This window comes from Ahaetulla prasina, chromosome 1 (genome assembly GCF_028640845.1).
Source record: "Ahaetulla prasina isolate Xishuangbanna chromosome 1, ASM2864084v1, whole genome shotgun sequence".
Lineage (NCBI taxonomy): Eukaryota > Metazoa > Chordata > Lepidosauria > Squamata > Colubridae > Ahaetulla > Ahaetulla prasina.
Genome location: NC_080539.1, coordinates 66,305,655 through 66,324,143, shown reverse-complemented (window position 1 = coordinate 66,324,143; position 18,489 = coordinate 66,305,655). Strand labels below are relative to the sequence as shown.

Here is an 18,489-nt window from a genome sequence, read left to right as displayed (position 1 = left end):
AGTAGCGTCTCTATTCTCCAGACTTACTGATCAGATTTACAAATTGTTCTTTTTGTCTGTGAACTCATGCTCTTCTTACCCCCATTTCCTTTGTATAGTTCATACTCTTATTATTGTTGTGGGCTGTATATGAGTTCTTTAGCCTATTCCGGAAGGCTAAAAGGATACTTCATCAAAGAAGTATGAGCAAAGGAACATATAATGGGCAAAGAAGAGGCAGTCCTGTGAGGAGAAGTAGAACCCATTCAGTCATAATAGCTTCTATCTCTAGCTTTTACATCCATTAAGTTTATCCGAAGACTCGGGCTGAGCATCTACAACTCTTGATACTTCTTCTTTTTTTTATTATTTAAAAAAAATGCTAGTTTGGTCTCTAACAAAAAGAATAGCATGCCTGATCTTATATAAGTCAAGGGGGCAACCAGATATGTTTGAAGGAGATTTATTCTTGCTCTTGATTGGTCATTCTGTGGTGAAGATTGCAGCATGTTTCCTTCTGCAAGACATAAATTAGATTAGATCAGGGGCGGATTTCCAAACCCGTAGCTACCTGTTTGCTCACTCGTGCGATGCTTCTGTGCATGTGCAGAAGCATCTGGGTGGGCGGGCGGAGACTCCTGCCGCCACCGCTACTGGTTCGCCTAATCTGGGGCAAACTGGTAGCAACCCACCAGTGGATTAGATCCTCTTAAATCCAGTGTGTGCATTAAAAATCAAACAAAATCTGTGCCAAAGTTTCTGTTTTATCAGCTTTGGTTGATAAACCAATTGTGTCCCTATCTGGGGAAGAAAGATGTGCATCGGTTACATAATGATCTCAAATTTGATTTGGGGTAATTCATTTTTGTGGGGCATTTTGGAAATTGCATTTAGCCATGAATACGATGGGGAGGTTGAAGCTTCTCAAAAATCATCCCTATATTGAAATACCTACCCTTCGTGTCAATTTATTTCCAAGACTAATTAAAATTCTTAGTTTGCTGTAGAAAATCTCATACAGTTTAAGTTCATAAAACCTATAGCACTACCTGCTTTTCTATAATCTGCCCCACACCCTCAGGACTTTTACAGATTCCACTAGAGATCTATCAAATCATCAACAATTGTCTGAGAGAGGAGGCTTTTAACAAGACACCATTGGCCTAGTTAGAGTGTTCAAAGGTTTTTTTAATGCTACTAATTGTACTGCACTGTTTTTAATTGCATGTGTTTATGTAATATCATATAATTAGTTAGCTTGATCTCATATGCTATTCAGAATCAGTGAGGAATGGTTGGCCATGCACCTGTAAACTCAAGGAAATAAATTAAAAGAATCCCATCTCCAGCTTTGTCTAATTTACTGTAGTATTCTGAAGTTGATTCAGAGTTGCATCTGGAATGACTCATGAAGGTTAAGTGAACATTGTTTAACTTGCACAATATATTTGGCATACCGAAAATCATGCTTCCTTTCAGGGCTTAAGAAAATTATTTACTGTATTATAATATGGTTGGCAAATATGGTGAAAAGCTTTTCACTTTTCAACTCCAGGTCTACCTCAGATGTTCTTAATTTTTCGCAACCTGCAGCTCGTTGCTCTTCACTTCGCAGCATAGAAGTAATGGAACAGCTGAAGGAGCTAAACAAACTGCTTGTGGCCAAGGAATTTCAGATACGAATAGATGGAATAGCCTTACTAATGGAACATTGCAAGAAAAACCCACATTTTGTCTCTTCAAATATTGTGCAGGTATCCATTATGAATACTACTATCCTTAATTAAATTAATATTTATAAATTAAATATTTATTAACGTTGCAAGGGCAGTACCATCCTAGCACCCAGCCCAGTGGTGAAATGTACTTACCTTTGCTACTGGTTCGGAAATGTGAGCACGTATGCATGCGTGCTCGCTACGCTCTTGCGCACCTCTTCTGAGGGTCAAAAATGGGACATAATGACATCCCAGCCGGTAGGCGGAGCCTCCCACTACTGGCCCTACCGGCTCACACGAGCCAGATAGATCCGGCCAGATTTTACCACTGACCCAGCCAGATGAATTGATTTTACTCTTTAAAAAAAAACCTTTTCTCCAATTTACTATTTTTTATGAAGAATTATTTATAATAGTTGAGGCACATGGATTCTCCTTGTTGGAGATCCAGTTCTGCTTCACCTTGTTAACTGTTAAAACATCAGGAGGAGAAACAGTTCTGCTTTCATCTCATTGAGAGATTGATATTATTAGTCCCTCAATTTAAAACTGCTTCTCATAGAAACATTAGCATATCTCTTTTACCTCTTTTTTTCCCACCTTGAAGGTATACAATTTAGAAAGGGAGCTTTCTTTCATACCATATAACAGGGGTGTCAAACTTGCATCACCACGGCATTGTCACATGACGAATTGCGACTCTTTTCCTCTTCGCTAAACTGGGCGTGGCCAGCATGTGATGCATCTGGCCCACGGGCCGTGGGTTTGACACCCCTGCCATATAACATCCTTAATGAACAAGTTATGCTATTATCCTTTAAACATTAACAATTTTACTTTTACAGCTGTGATCTTATGCTAAACGTGGGCCTTGGTGAATGAATTGGAATATGGTTTGATTTGTTGCAAATGACCTCTATTAACACTTGATAAATGAGGATGGATACAAGAGATATTTGACTGGCAAAATATATTAAAGCCAAATGTTCATGTACTGGCTCATAACTTGTTGGAAGAATTCCCACATTTCTATGTATGATATTTATGGTAGAATTTATTTGCTTATTTTCTTAATGTTAACAGATTTTTGATACTTTTACACTGAGGCTTCAGGATTCCAACAAGAAGGTGAACCAGTATGCATTAGAATCAGTTGTCTCCATGATTCCAGCGCTTAAAAATGGCTTTAATCCAGTCCTTTTCTCTGTGGTGACTATAGTGATGGACAACTTAAACTCAAAGAATTCTGGGATTTACAGTGCGGCAGTAAAGGTTCTGGACACAATGATTACTTACTTAGGTAATGGTTATCTACTTGCAAGATATGTGTATTTTTGTGTTTGCTGTTATATCATATCTTTCAGTCCACCAGAGAAAAAGACTTACAGAATTTTAAAGAAGGTAGACTGTTAATGTGCTAACTTAATGCATAGTTTTGGGGACATACGTCATTCGAGTTACAAATTACATCCAAAGTCTCCCAAACTGTAGATCTCAGTATTTGTGCATTTACTGTAAGTTTAGAATATGTGATTTAGAGCAAATCTCCCCCACAGTTCTAATTAGCAGTGGCAGAATAGCTTGATTATAGTGTGTGTGTATGTGTGTGTGTGTCTTCAAACCAGTGTTGACTCCTGATGACAGCCTGGACAAGTCCATGAAGTTTTTTTGGTGATGTTCTTTAGAGGTAATTTACCATTGTCTGGGGTTGAGAGAGAGAGTAACTGGCCTAAGGACACCCAGCTGGCTTTGTGCAGGAGGTAGATCTAGAACTCAAGAGTCTTCCATTTTTTAGCTAGGAACCTTAAACATTAGACTTCAGTTTGCTGGATATAAAATGAAGTCATCTGGGGTTCTATAAAACTGCCATCTTTTATTTCCTCTAAATTCTTACATGAAAATGAACATATATGGGATGGAGGGACGCAGTGTTGGATATGGAATAAAAAAGGCCTTTGTAGTCATTTAGTGCAGATTGGTGGAAAATTTTGTCCCATTAAAAGTTGATACTGCAGTGAAAACACATCCTACTCCAATGATCTGGATGTTACAGTTATGGAGCTATCTCTATATTGTTCTTCGTAGGGCAATCTGAAATCTCAAGTTTGCTTGAGAGGCCAGATCTGTATTTTATTTATTTATTTGTCACAACAATATATGTAGGCATCATACAAAAAGATTATATAGTATATAAACATATATATGAGTAAATATTAGGAGGTATAAGCATATATATATAGGAAGAAGAAAAGAAAAACAATAGGACAGGAACAGTAGGCATGCTTGTGCGCTTATGCACGCCCCTTATGGTCCTCTTAGGAATGGGGTGAGGTCAATAGTAGAAAGTTTTTGGTTAAAGCTTTTAGGATTATGGGAAGAGACCATAGAGTCAGGTAAAGTATTCCAAGCACTGATGATTCTGTTACAAAAGTCATATTTTTTGCAATCTAGATTAAAGCGGTTGACATTAAGTTTAAATCTATTGGTTGGTCTTGTATTATTGCAATTAAAGCTGAAGTAGTCTTTAACAGGAAGGATATTACAATAGATGATTCTATGAGTTAAACTTAGGTCTTGTCGAAGGCGACGGAGTTCCAAGTTTTCTAAGCCTAGGATTTCAAGTCTGGTGGGATAAGGTATTTTGTTGTTTTCAGAGGAATGGAGAACTCTTCTTGTAAAATATTTCTGGACACGTTCAATTGTCCAGAAAGAAAACTAGGTAGTAGAATCATGAGAAGCTAATAATATAATTTTAGATTGTAGAAGTGGTACTCCACTTTTATGCTCCACCATGCAGTGCTGGTAGGAGACTAAGCCCTCTCTTTTTTATGATTAGTTTTAACTGAAGAGAATTAAAAAAAAGTTCCTACATGCAATTTGATGTACTGTTATTTCTACATGATTCTTCTACTCCATTTCTCAGTTGGCAGCATGAATATAGATAAAACATAGGCATGCTATGGATCCTCTACATTAAACAATGCCATCTACAGGTACTCCTCGACTTATGACTGGTTACTTACTGACATTCTAACTTATGGCAAACCTTTTAAAAGATACTTGTGTCCTGAATTCAAAGTGGTGATGGCTGTCTCTCCTCTAGTCATGTGATTGCATTGTGGGCACTTGGCAACTAACCCATATTTATGGCTGTTTGCAGCATCATATGGCCATGTGATTGTGATTATGACTTTTTTGTTGGAAACTGGGGCATACTTCTGGTTTCCAGCAAAAAAATATCTATGGCGAACAATGGGCTCACTTAAGGACCATGGTATTTCCCTATTGACCGTGGCATTCACTTAATGACCGCCACGTTTGCTTATGACCAGGACAAAAAAAGTAAAATTGGATATGGTCACATGATGACAAGCTTAATGATTGGCACAATTTACTAGCATAATTGCAGGCTCAATTCTGGCTGTAAATCAAGAATTACCTGTAATGGGACTTATCTCTCTTATATTGGCTAACCCAGGGGTCCCCAACCCTCGGTTTGTGAACCAACACTAGGCTGCAGCATGTCAGAAACTGGGCCATGCAAACAAGCAAAGCCCATCCATTGGATTCAGGCAACCACATTCCCTCCAGTCCATGGAAAAACTTATCACCATGGAACCGGTTCTTGGTGCCCAAAATGTTCGGGGCCACTGGCCTAACCAATGGCCAATATATCCCCTAGAATTTCAATGGCCTTGATGACCTTCTGAAAGATGTTAAAGACTTGACTCTTCCAGTAAGCATTGGACATGGGTGTTAGCTAGACCCATTTAATGCAATGACTGGTTTTTTGGTTGGATTTTTATCCTTGTTTATAGTGCTTGCTTTTTGTTTTTAATTATTAATGTGGTTATATGATTGATAGTTATCTACCTGTAGTCACATCTTGACTAGGCAGCCTTATAAATTGTCATTAAAAAAAAAAGTTTGGTAAGTTTGAATCCTGATTTGCTTTTTCACTGCCTACTGTTTGATGTGAAGAGGGGGTGGGGGGTGGGGAGTTGGTTAGTGTATGGCTCCATGTATTGTGTAAATCTACAATATTTCAGAGACAAGGTTATGTGCATTGTGTGAATATAGCCCATGAGTTATTTTGCTCTTGATTTGAAGACAATCTCCCAAATAAGCCTTCTGTGCTGGCTTTATAGAAGCCCTAACTTATGAGCTTCATCCAGCTCATTCTCCTATCTCTAATCCATAAATATCTCCAATGCATACTCTTCTTCTTCAAAGGAAATTTATAGTTTACTGAACTCATTTCTGAAGAACAAACAAGCATAAATCCATGTCTAAATGACTGCTTCTTTCAAACATTGTTCTCCAAAGACAGAAATTGCAATTGCCAATAACTACAAAACCAAGGACTGCTGTAAATTTCATACCACATAGATTTATATCAATATGAAAATACTATACTGGGTGAATAGGCCAGACGTATTATAGGATTTCATGAATCACGAATGAAGTTAGTACTAACATACAGATGTCTTAGTAGATTTACTTATATCCAAACCATGTCATATTTCTGCCCATATTGAAGAACACGAGCACTGAATTTAGAATCAGACATTAATTTTACTGTGTTGTAATTCTGAGACATAGCTAATGTGTGTCATTGTAGAACTACAGCTCCCAGCTTCTATAGAAAACACAGTCAATGCTGAGAGAAGCTGTTAGTTGTAGCTCAGCAACATGTGCACAGGTTGCCTATACTTGGCTAGACACTTGCGCATCCACAAGGAGTATTCTCCTTTTATCCAAATCCTTTGCTTCTTTTATACTGGATCCCAGTGGGCTGCTTCTGACAAAAATAACCCTGATACTAGAATTAAAAATGTCCACCGATACTTCTATGGATCAGGATAATGGACGGTCTAGGAATTATCATTCTTTGTGTAAATTTTGAGTTTGGAATAACATTATTTTCCTTCCTTGACTGGACTGGGAACAACTTACCTTATCTATGGATGCTTTAGGAGCTTCCACCGCAAGAGGACAGTATGTATATACATTTCTTTGCTCTTCCAGGGAACGTATGATTGTCATTTATAAGTATGGGGCTCATATGACCTTGGAAATCACAGGTTCTAGATGTCACTGGACAGAAATGTTTGGATTTGAAAAATATAATGAGCTCTTAGCTTTTTTTAGTTTTTGAAATTTAATAAAATTCTTAAAAAAGAACTGGCTTCATAAATGTGGTTAACTGATTGTAATATCATGATATGGATATTTTCTAAAATACCTTTTCCTTCCTGTAATTTTCATTACTTTATATATTCATTTTCTTTCTTGGTACTATTTTCCGTGCAGTAACATAAAGCATACCGAAACCTTCCTTACACTGATTTTACGAAAAGTTTATTTGAATCAGAATATCAGATGGAGATAGAGAGAACTCTCCCATTTCTGTCAGAGCAGCAAGAAAAATGGCTTAATATAATAATCAACATCAGCAATACTTTTTGAAGATATACAATACGCTTTACATTTGCAGAATGGTCCTGTTTGCATGGATGTAAGAACAACACTCATTCAAAAGGATGTGTCCTCTGACTGTATTTCAGGAATTGAGTTTTTTCATCTGGTACCTGATTCCTCACTTTGTGAAGGCTGGCTGCAGATGATTAAAAAAATAACAACATTGCTGTCAAACCTTGCATCTCCCCATTTCTTGACCTTCTGGGAAAGCAGCTCTAAATTAATCTCCTACCAATAGCTTATTGGGGCTTTCATGATTCTCAGATTTTTGAAATGTACAGCACATCTTTCTGGAAGACAAAAAAAGAGAAATGTACCGTGCTTTATTTTAGAATGAGTTTTGAAAGTCAGTTCTACAAGTGAACTAAAAACTTTAAAGATATTAATAAGGGGGCAATGATCATCAATAATTAACACCCACTCTCCACATTCGATATTAGCATTTCAAAGCAAGTGTTCTTCCTGCTGCAGCAAATGGTTTCCATTAATCACTAAAAGGACAAGAGTTGCCTTTCTCAACACACACATCATCCTCTTCCTCAGCACACACATCATTCCTCTTCCATCTATCACAATGGATGGCATTGATCAGAACATGATTTTTTTTTCTCCTTGCTCCTTTGTCCTCTTTGATTCTTCTTTTGGCTGTATAATCTGAGAAGGAACAAGTTAGGAAAACATTCTTTTTTAAAAAAATAACCAGCCAACAAATCAACATTTGTCACATTTAATTAATGTATATTTATTTGCTGTACCATTTTCATTATGATGGCTTGGAATAGATTCCATTTAAAATCAAGTAGGCATGCTACCTATTCACTAAAGGCTGAAACCTGGACCATTGTTAAATGCCTGATCCTGGATTGTCAAAAGCCAGCTAACATACAAATGCTTTACAATCCCCCCAAAATGACTTCTAATGGTATTAGTTGTTATCTGAAGCAGGAATTCCATAGTCCTAAGGCAATCCACCAAAGCTGCTTCATATTTCTTTATAAACTGGCATGGAAGAACTAGAAGTCATACATCTTTTGCATCAAGCACTTGCATAATCGCTGAAAGAACTTTTAACAAAAAGGCGATACTCTATCTTGAAGAGTTGTAGCTGCTGGCTTGAGTACATTAATACATTGTTCAATAAAATAAATAGTTTGTTCAGTAAAGATATACTGAACAAACAATGTTTCTTCACTACGCTTTTTAAATATCATTATTTAAAATAGCTTGCATTTTTAATAGTGCAAAATGGATTATTGGAAGGAGTGTTGATTACATCTGGATGCATTGGGAAAGAATGTCTGGCCAAGCAGGATCCATTGATGCCTCATTTGATTATTTGCAAGCAAAAACAAATTATATGAATGTCAATGCTGTGATGCTAACTGTTTTGTTATTTCTGTTTGTTGATTTCACAGAAGCAGTGTCAGAGACAGAATGTTCATGCATTAGTCATATTGTTTTAAGCTCAATACTTCCCCAAGCCTTCAATTCAATTGAATTAGTTATTGGGGATTCTGGTTATTGTGGTCCTAACACAAGGCAAGTTGGAGAAGATTGGCATGTTTATGAAGGATAGTAGCATGTAGGAACAAAATCTAAATTTGCAAAAACATCCTCTTTTCAATTCAAGTAGATGAGATGACCTTGTTCATTGTTTATTATGTGGTAATTTATGTAACATCCCACAACCAATCTTGATTGGTCCATAATTGTTTGCATCCAAACAATATGTTTGTCCCTTTCAGACAACCTGTTGCTGCTTCAAATATTTGCCAGCAGGGTGCGTTTTCTCACTGGCCGAGCTCTACAGGACATCACGGATCGTCTGGCAGGTTAGAAAAAACTATGTGTGGTATGGAGTTTCTTCTGAACAATATTTCTGATAACAGTAGGAGGCAAAGAGCTCCTTTATTCACAGCTCAAGGCAATATATTTCTATTTACAACTTTTCAAACTTGAAATGAGAAATGACTGTTTATTGAGTACATGGGCCAACTCTTTCTCTGGAGGATCTCTGACTTATTAGCACAGGCATGTCTCAGTCTTAGAGGTGTTGTTTCTAGCAACACACTGGCAGGAGAGTCACTTTGAAAAGGTTGGTATCCCAATAAGTTAAATTAGCTGGGCTCATGTCTCCAAAATAGAGAATAGCTGGCAAAAATATATACAGTACATGATTTACTCCACAGAGATTTAAATGTTGTCCCATTCTCTTCAGCTGAGTTTATTTCCTAATAAAAATACAAAATTGTTTTTCTGGAAATTTCTGTGTCAGGTTTATGAATACTGGATAAATCAAATATTCCACTTCAGTTGCATTTTAGATACAAACCAATAAATAGGTGTTGTTTCTACTAGCATTTTCTTTCTCCTTTATTCTTTGAATTTTTAATATAGTATAACAGCTCTGGTATACAGTAATTGGAAAACAGTGATATAAGCTTGATATAAGCTTTGACAGGAAATCTAAATTAAAATATAATATAAAGGTTTAGATATACAACCATGATTTAAGAAACTCTGTTGTTGTTTTTTTCCTAAGATGGAATGAGAGGAAGAAGAGAGGTGTGGATAGAACTCTCAGTAAAATAAATTGGTTTATTGATTTGGTTTCTTGGACCAAAGTTGTCATTTCCTTTCCAGGCATTTGGATGACTCAGGAATTAATTCTGAAAACTGGTATCTTGCCCCTGCCGCAAACCAATTGCTACGATCTCTTTAATCTACTGGGCAATAGAAGCAAACATTTGCCAAACTCCTTATATCAGAACCACAAAATTGAAACTAGTTTCTTCAATATATGCATCCTAAAGCTTATCACGATCATTTTTCATTGGCCACTGAGATGTAACTGGACTCAAGATATCCTCATCAGATATCACTAAAAGGTCACTGGCGTCACTGGTGTTTGACCCATGGAGTATGCTTTAACTTAGTGTTGCAGTTTAGAAATTTGATATGGACATTTTAAATAAGTCTCTATTTGAAATAGATAACCAAGCCATCTATTATGCTGTAAATCAATCATTAAAATCAGACAGCATTCAAGAGCTATATTTTTTCCTGGGGGAAAAAAGCACTGAAGCCACAAAACTGCAATAATAATAATTTAAGATCAGAAGAACTTCCATTTAGTAAAATTACCAAATGGCTTTATAATAAAGCAGTAAGTATTTATCTTACTCCTCTAAATCCAGTTTTATACTGTATAAGTGAAGTGGCACAACAATGACAGCACAGACTTGTTTTTGAGGTAAACTTTCTCATTTTTTTTCACTGCTTATGAAATGTTTTGGATAAAAATAACATTCTTTTAAAAATCTGAATGGACTGTGCACATCTACTTTAAAATTAAACAATAGCTTCACAGTTTAAATTTTGAATACACTGCACTTTAGATTTGATGTAATAAACTGTCCTCCCAAATACTGAATAATTATATATAATAATTATATAATAATATTATATATATATATATATATATATATATATATATATATATATATATATATATATATATATATTTGTTTTCTGAGGTTTTCACGGGTGTTTGTATGTAGGTCTTTGGTTGTTCGGGTTTATATATAAAAGGGACGTGGTGGCTCAGGGGCTAGTACGTTGAGCTTGTCGATCGAAAGGTCGGCAGCTCAGCGGTTCGAATCCCAAGTGCTGCCGTGTAACAGGGTGAGCTCCCGTTACTTGTCCCAGCTTCTGCCAACCTAGCAGTTTCGAAAGCAGGTAAAAATGCAAGTAGAAAAAATAGGGACCACCTTTGGTGGGAAGGTAACAGCGTTCCGTGCGCCTTTGGCATTGAGTCATGCCGGCCACATGACCACGGAGACGTCTTCGGACAGCGCTGGCTCTTCAGCTTTGAAACGGAGATGAGCACCGCCCCCTAGAGTCAGCAACGACTAGCATGTATGTGCGAGGGGAACCTTTACCTTTACCTTTACCTTTATATATATATATATATTATGTCATTAGCATCCTAAGTCACAGATCAGAAAAATAATGGTAATTTGCAAAAAATATCCAGAGGATGGTGTAGAAATTATTATTTAGAAATTATTATTACTATAGCTTTTACAATGAGCAATGAATTTAACATACATTGTTTCATAATTCTAACATCAAACATGTAAGGTGGGTCATTATTATCTCACATTGCAGGCTAAGTGACAGTAATTTCTTTAAAGACATCATCAGGCCCATAGCTGCAGTGAGAAGCCACAACAAAAATAACATTCAAAATTTAGCCAGTGTCTTCCCTCTATCTAATGGCCAACTCGCCACAGCCAACTCACCATGGCCAACTCACCAAGAGACAACTCACTGAGGGTCAAGAGTTACACTAATATCAAAGAAATGGTGGAATAGAATAATTAAAGAACGGATGCAAAAGGAGGGAGCAAATGAAATGTGAATGACAAAATGTAAAATATTTTTTATTTATTTAAAAAAATTAAATTGAATTGTTAAAATTGTCCTGCGGTGAGTTATCCCATGATGACTTGGCCATGGCAAATTGTCCCACAGTGAGTTGGCCGCAGAGAGTTGGCTGTGGCAAGTTGTCTCATTCTTCAGATGAAAGATGGGCCTCTGGTGGCTCAGCAGACTAAGTCTGTCTGTTATTAACACAGCTGCTTACAATTACTGCAAGTTCAAGTCCCACCAGGCCCAAGGTTGACTCAGCCTTCCATCCTTTATAAGGTAGGTAAAATGAGGACCCAGATTGCTGGGTGGGCAATGCAAGTTGACTTTGTATATAATATGCAAATGGATTAAGACTATTGCTTAACAAAGTGTAAGCCGCCCTGAGTCTTCGGAGAAGGGTGGGATATAAATTCAAATAAAAAAAAAAAGATTCATTGCAGTCAACTTCAACTATCCAGGTATCTAAGCCAAGTGCATCAGATTGGAAAGGCTGGTGTTTTTGAATTTACACAATCTAGTGTTCCAGATTCCTAAAGCATGTGAAATAACCTTAAGATTAAGAATAAAACCAATTTCTTAATTCATTTTTTCTTTGTTTTAAAATAATAACCAAATATCAATAATCAGAGCTGCTGCTGACAAGGTAGCCATATGCAGAATTCCACTTAGTGCCACTAAACAATTTTTAAATATTCAAAATGTATTTTAGGTATAGTTACATAACAGAAGGAATTCACAAAAAATTGGATTCAAATCACATTTATGTACAGTTTTTGTTTCCAACCTACTGTATTTTGACTTTCCTAGCTTTTAAATTTGTACATTTCTTTATTAGTCACAGGTATGTGTTCTGTTACCGGTCTCTGCAGCTGACTGTACATACATGAAGTCTGTGTTCCTATGTTATTGATATTAGATCTCCTCTTTTTCAGATGGTCTCATTCTATATAACTATGCCATGTGGCTTTTGAGGCAAAGTGGATGAGACCAGACACTGATCAGTTGAGTTGTGGGTCCTTCTCAGCACAGAGCACTGTTTTCTATTTAGTTAGGTTTCACTTGAATGATTTTTTTCTAATGATTTTTGGAACTGGTGCCTGCCCCTCATGCAATGTGCTGCTGTGGCACGTAACTTGCACATCAGATTGTGGCACTCTGTCAGTAGTCAAAATCTCAAATAAATAGCTATAATACTGGCATTATACTAGCCTAAAGCACTGAAAAGTTTGTTTAAACAGTCATACCATGCAAGAAGTTTCCATGGATTTTTTCATGGGAATTAATTTTAAGAATTTTAGCAATTCTGCAAGATTTTTTTTTTTTTTTGCATTTATATCCTGCCCTTCTCCGAAGACTCAGGGCGGCTTACACTATGTTAAGCAATAGTCTTCATCCATTTGTATATTATATACAAAGTCAACTTATTGCCCCCCCAATAATCTGGGTCCTCATTTTACCTACCTTATAAAGAATGGAAAGCTGAGTCAACCTTGGGCCTGGTGGGACTTGAACCTGCAGTAATTGCAAGCAGCTGTGTTAATAACAGACTGTCTTAGCAGTCTGAGCCATCAGATTACTTGTTCTATTATAAATCTTATTTCAGCTGTTGACAACTTTATTATAAAAGATGACCCCATGTTTACTCTGTCCCTTCAAACCACTTTATGACTCTCTTGCTATGGTCCATTGATACAGTCCAATTGGCAAAGATTGCTTATGTAAGCAATCAAGGAATGGAGGAAATACAGCAATAAGGAAAAAACTGCTTCTATTACTAAAGCAGAGAGCAGATTATTCTCCTGAAAGTTTTCCCTTTTATAAAAAGTACTAACACCAACATATGAAAATGCCAGGCTAAAATTTAAATAAATGACTGTTATTTTTATCTTTTTAATTGCACAATATTATTAATGCTTATTTGAAGAGAGTACAGTGGTACCTTGGTATTCAACCGCTTTGAAACTCATTGAATTTGGTATTCAATGCATTTGGATATGAACATTTTGTCCCGGTGCTCATCATTTGTTTAATACTCAATGCACAAACTAGAACTTGTCAGTGTCGGCTGCCTTGTGACTCACTACATTATTCCTTATGGGAAAAAAATTGTTTAGTATTCATTGTTTTTGGTGCTCATTGCACCTCCCAGAACCAATTAATGATGAGTACCAAGGTATCACTGTAATACAAACATAACTAAGTAAGCAGTTGTTCATTGAAAAGGAAATTGGCTTAATAGTTTTTCAAATTTCAGTGCTATGTCTGTAATCAAAAAAGTGAGCAGCTATCTAGTTCACTATTTCTCAACCTTGACCACTTGAAGTTATATGGACTTTAATTCCCAGAATTCCCCAACCAGCCAAGGTTGAGAAACACCATTCTTGTTATTTAAAGATCTGCGATCTTTTGCTTTCAGGTCTTGTGGCTGTTGCTTATCCACGGAAGCCTCAAATTGTGGAACGTCACATCCTTCCTGTTCTCTGGTATTTCCTGAATAACATGATTGGTAATGGGGTTTTACCTGGGAAGAGTGGAAACGTGAGAACCGTGGTCTCTAAACTGGCTAAAAGCTTGCACAAACAAATGGGACTGAAACTTGAGGAATACGTTTGCAACCAACCACAACATGTGATCAAACTTTTTCAAGATCTTCTAGATATGGATCTTCAATGAAAAAAGCCTGTTACTATTTCTGGAACAATTATAGTGGGACATTTCAAAGAGAAGCAAAAATGGATAAGGATATACAACTTGCCATTAATTAACCTTTTTATTTTTGAAGTGTAAGAGTCTCCTGTTGAAAGCTTTTAATAATAACCCTACAATGGAAAATGTATATAATATATTTTGCTGTAGAATTAAATCATCTATTTTTTTAAGGTTTAAGCTCCACCACTTTTGACCCATAGAGATTTCATCAATGATAATAATGCATAAATGGCACAACTGTAACTTTCATATGTGTAAAAAGAGAAAATTATTTATGTAATATATATCAATATTGTGTGATAAAGTGATAGAGGTAAACTTTAAACCATAATATTTCCTCTATCTCTATGTATTGCCAGTTAGGGAAGATGGATTACATGATCACAAAAAGATGCCAGTCTGAGCAAATACCAATTAGTGGTACAGTAGTGGCCAAAATTGTGGAAACCTTTTGGGAAAAGTGCATTTTTGAGGTTTGATGGCTAATAATACTACTTTTTTTGGAGTTTCAGGATAATCATATTCCACTTCTGGAATGGCCTGGGAATAGCCCAGACCTTAACCCAATTGAAAATCTATGGAGCCGACTAAAGAAATTTGTTAGTCAGAAGCAACCCAGCAATAAAACCCAGTTAATAGAAGCAATCATTCAATCTTGGTTTCACATTATAACAGCTGCAGAACTAAAAGATTTGATTCACTCCATGGGAAGACATTGTAAGACCATAATTCATGCTAAAGGTTACCCAAATAAGTAAACTGACATGATAATTTTTGTATATCTCATTTTTTCTATGGTGATAATTTTTGTATATCTTTTTTCTACATGTTTCACTTTTCTTCTTTATACTGTAACTGCTATTCTAATAGCAAATCCTTCATAAAAGTTATTGTATTACATTCTTGATTAAATTAACTTTCCATTGATATATAATTTTATGGTACTACTCCCCAAAAAAGTGATGTTACTAGCTATTTTTAGAAGATACACTTTTCCTAAAAGGTTTCCACAATTTTGGTCACTACTGTAGCTTCCAAACTGTCATGTAAAACTGCCTACTAAAGTTATTCCTTAGGTGGTTACTGGAAAAAATTGTGAAGGGAGGAAGAGGAAATCTGAAACAATATTTTTCGTTTGTTCAGTTGACCTGTTATAGAGGCAATGATACACAGTTTTTCCACTTAGTACTGGCATAATATATTCTCATATTTTAATTTTTTTAAAAAAAGCCATCAAGGAGAAAAAAAAATGGAATACCATACAGTGCCTCATATCAGATTGGTTTGGTTGGAAGAACCAAGAAAATCTCATTTATCTCAGTTCCTTACTGTGTTAGGAACTGGAGATGATATAACTTGTCATTACTTCCCATTCATTGTTTTTGAATCTGCCTCTCCTCACTATATCCAAGTATCTATACAACCCTTCCTTTAGTAATACAATACAGTAGAGTGGTTTGGAACATCTGGAATTGTCTGGTTGTACTCCAGGACCAGAAGCACTAGCTTTGGCAATGATTTCCACATTCATTCTGAAATACTAGCAGTCAAAATTATTCTCTGCAGCATTTCTATATAGACAGCTGTCACTTGCTAACATGGCATGAATGTCCATCATAATTAGATCAATTTTTTTAAAAAAAAAGTAAAATGTTTTAATTATTAAAAATACATTTTAAACTTCCTTTATTTGCATTTCCATTTTGATCCTCTGTGTTCAAAAGGCATTGTCAGCCCCAAAGGGTAGGTCAAGAAATCAATGCCATATCGGCAAAAATCTACTTTTATCAGAACAGCTATAATAACAGGATCTTGCAAGTCTGAATGTGCTTCCCACTTTCTCATTTTATCTGCATGTGAATTAGGTATGGGCCTATCTGAGGCCTTTTCTCAGATTAATTTCTTAGAATGGACTTATCTGATCATTGCCTTGGAAATGGATTTTTCCTTTATCCCTCAAGGCCATTCCCTGTTGTCTCTACATTAACCTGAGAGTGAGGTGGGAAGGATTATCTGGAGGAAAATATGCAACATGAGTATTTTGTCTAAACTAGCAGTAATCAACAGTAATTAGCACTAGAGGTTTGTAAATGCCCTTAGACTGCTATGGGTTGACTCTCATGAATGTCTGAAACACAAAAAGCTTACTGCCTTAGTCTAAGTGTAAGGCCAAATGAAGTGTTCCCTCAAACCAGACCCAAAGCCTATATATTACTGAACTATTTTGAGAATGGCTCCATAGATCCTTTGGGATAGGGATAGGGAGAGCATAAATGGAAAGTGAATGCAATTCTAATAGTAATCAAGTTCTTTATTAAAGTCTTTGACAAGTTAAGAGCAAAAGTATTTAAAGAAAAACTTAAGTGATATTGGTGTTCCTTCTTGTGATATTTTAAGAGATTTATAAAGCCAAGGGGGAATGTGTCAGTTTGGTGTGAATTGTTATAAGCACATTGAAGGTATTCAGCTGTACCTCACCACACCAAGCTATGTCAGGAATATTGTGGAAAGCTTGAATCAATATCCAAAGTCTCAGGTAAAATAAGCCCAAGCTAAATACTTATCTCCAGGATTAATTGTTGTATATCAATAAACATCTGAAGACATCAGTCCCAGTAGTTACTCTGAATGAAGTTAAGCCCCCACCATAAATTGGGGGACTGGAGCTTCTCTTGAACTCTTGGATATTACCTAAACAACAGGTGGAACTGTGGCTGGTGGTGGATGGGTTTCGCTCAACTTCAACTGGTGTGCCAAATGCCTACTTGGACCCAGATTCCTGGCAATTGATGCCGTAATCTCAATATATCTGGATTACTGTAACATGCTTTACGTGGGATAATATTTGCAATATTTGAAGAAAGAAGTTGCTAGTCCCACTAGATGGAGCAAATCAGCCTCGCAGGATGTCTAAAATCACTTTTATTGAGATTGATATAATCATGAAATTTTCAAGTCTTCTGGTGCTGCATGTCCTATTTCTTAAAGTTAAACGAGTTAGGAAAGTGTCTCTCTGAGCTGGTTATGAATGTTATCTGGCTGTTTTGGACTTTAAAATGTTTCAGATCTTTTTGCTTAGATAACATTCTTGCATATTTCCATCAAGCGCTACAGAAGCTGCAATGGTCCAAGATGTGCTGCTGGTGAATCAGTCCTACTATTGTAGGGCAGCAATACTTCTAATATTTTTGCACTGGTTACCAGTAGGTTTCCAAAATCAACTGAGTCTGCACATCTAAGAACATCTCAAGAAAGTTTGCTGAAAGTCTTCCATTTTTGAGAAATTAGGTGGACATGAAGTAGGTCAGGGGTCTCCAACCTTGACAACTGTAAGCCTTGCGGACTTCAACTCCCAGAATTTCCGATTCTGGGAGTTGAACTCCTCCAGACTTAAAGTTGCCAAGGTTGGAGACCCCTGAACTAGGTGACAGAGCTTTTCTGAGGGAGGGGTTCTATTTTTTGGTGTGTATTGAGAAATCCCCTCTCTCCTCATGTTCTGTGAGGCAGATAAAACAATCCTATTCTAACATGCTGATTGTTCAATGGCATCCACCTTGGCGTGAGTCAATTAATTTGAAATGCTGTTTGTTGGTGACTATGCCACCCACATTCTCTGGACTGGTGTGAGTTCCACAATCTATACATGAAATAATGCTAATGTGGAGTTGCAACAGTGAGAATTTGGCACAATTATACAGTACAGCAACTCTTTCCTTAGTGTTGTTCACTTTAAATTCATAAAGGGGAAAGCAAGTTTTTTGCTCTGTAAACTTATTAGGTGCGTATACAAAGACTCTTGGCAACTTCTAGGTGTATAGCAGTTTTGGATCTTCTCAAAATCCCATGTATTTGGCCAAGACCTGGTTAAATTTTCATTTCTCTCTAAATTCACATTGTGTGGCTTATGAGTTGAATCCCAATCTCCCTTAAGTAGGGGATACTCCTGCTAATGAAAATAGCAGTACTAACAGTACTAACAGTACTGTTTACTAACAGTATTTCCTTTTTTAATGGTCTGAAAAAAACACACAAAGTGAAACTAAGAAGGCAGAAGGAAAAGACAATACCAGGAAACAGCCTCTCTCCTTTGGATTGGAATGTTTTCTGGGAATAAAAAGACTTCTAAGGGTTAGGGGTAGGAAACAGATGGGATTAGATAGAGTGCCAG

General features: G+C 36.5%; 1 protein-coding gene across 3 annotated transcripts in view; it reads left to right on the top strand.

Annotated features, from left to right (window-relative positions):
• The window catches only part of TOGARAM2 (TOG array regulator of axonemal microtubules 2), an 84,169-nt gene extending 67,571 nt beyond the window's left edge, over window positions 1–16,598 (top strand). For all 3 annotated transcript variants that reach the window (XM_058155792.1, XM_058156667.1, XM_058154961.1), the window contains exons 17-20: window positions 1,535–1,733; window positions 2,781–2,997; window positions 8,924–9,010; window positions 14,029–16,598. In XM_058155792.1, the coding sequence (XP_058011775.1) occupies window positions 1,535–1,733; window positions 2,781–2,997; window positions 8,924–9,010; window positions 14,029–14,285 (760 nt within the window). In that variant the 3' untranslated portion in view covers window positions 14,286–16,598. The remainder of the gene's footprint in view (window positions 1–1,534; window positions 1,734–2,780; window positions 2,998–8,923; window positions 9,011–14,028) is intronic.
• The last annotated feature ends 1,891 nt before the right edge of the window (window positions 16,599–18,489 follow it).